Source organism: Bison bison, unplaced genomic scaffold (genome assembly GCF_000754665.1).
Source record: "Bison bison bison isolate TAMUID 2011002044 unplaced genomic scaffold, Bison_UMD1.0 scf7180017864108, whole genome shotgun sequence".
Classification (NCBI taxonomy): Eukaryota; Metazoa; Chordata; class Mammalia; order Artiodactyla; family Bovidae; genus Bison; species Bison bison.
Genome location: NW_011494680.1, coordinates 1,873,041 through 1,873,819, shown reverse-complemented (window position 1 = coordinate 1,873,819; position 779 = coordinate 1,873,041). Strand labels below are relative to the sequence as shown.

At 37.9% G+C, this 779-nt stretch overlaps 1 protein-coding gene across 1 annotated transcript in view; it reads left to right on the top strand.

Annotated features, from left to right (window-relative positions):
• LOC104987902 (diphosphoinositol polyphosphate phosphohydrolase 2-like) overlaps positions 1-779 on the top strand; it is a 37,756-nt gene that overhangs the window by 7,714 nt on the left and 29,263 nt on the right. Inside the window, exon 3 of the mRNA XM_010839004.1 lies at positions 16-62. Coding sequence (XP_010837306.1) covers positions 16-62 — 47 coding nt within the window. The remainder of the gene's footprint in view (positions 1-15; positions 63-779) is intronic.

Below are 779 nucleotides of genomic sequence, written 5' to 3'. Positions count from 1 at the left end.
CCCTTCCAGACAGTAACACCTTGTTTGTAACTGCTGCATGGACCTCTGGGCTGCCGTCTAGTGTAAGAATCGGAAAGACCTCTTCCACCCTGTGCAGTCTTGTGGGCAGAGGCTTCTTTATTATCCTTGACAAACATCTGAATGACGCTTGCAAACTGTCTGAATTTGCCATGCAGGATTTTCAAACAATTTGCATGTTTTTTAGATGCTTTCAAATCTTCTTAAAAAAAAAAAAAAGATAGTGTAAAATATTTTAATAAGCCAAAGCCATGTGGAATTTTTTTTAGATGCCTTAACTCTACCCCCCTTACTCCAGTCCACCCACCCACCGTGTTATTTTGGTTGGCATTTCACAGCATATTGTTTTTCCGTGTTTGTCCATTTGCCATTAGTCTGTGGGTTTTGTCACATCAACTTATTTGTGGGTATGTTTTCCCCCCTCAAATTGTTTTGTCATTTACAAAGCACACACACACACACACAATCATTTTCACATACTCAACAAATCCTTCTGTTTTGGGAATTTATGACAATAATTCTTGATATTAAAGCAGTCCATGAACCCAAAAACTTGTTTCATAGGATCACAATTTTAATTCATAGATCCCAGATTTGGACTGTTTTTTCTATATGACCCTATTTTCAGGAATTTGTCAACTTGTCTCAATTTTCACAAGTGGTATTACATCACCTAATATGGCCAATTCCCGTAAAGGGACTCAACAGTCACTTTAAGACAAAGTTGAACTCTATAGAGCTAGTGATTGTTAGGCAGGTAC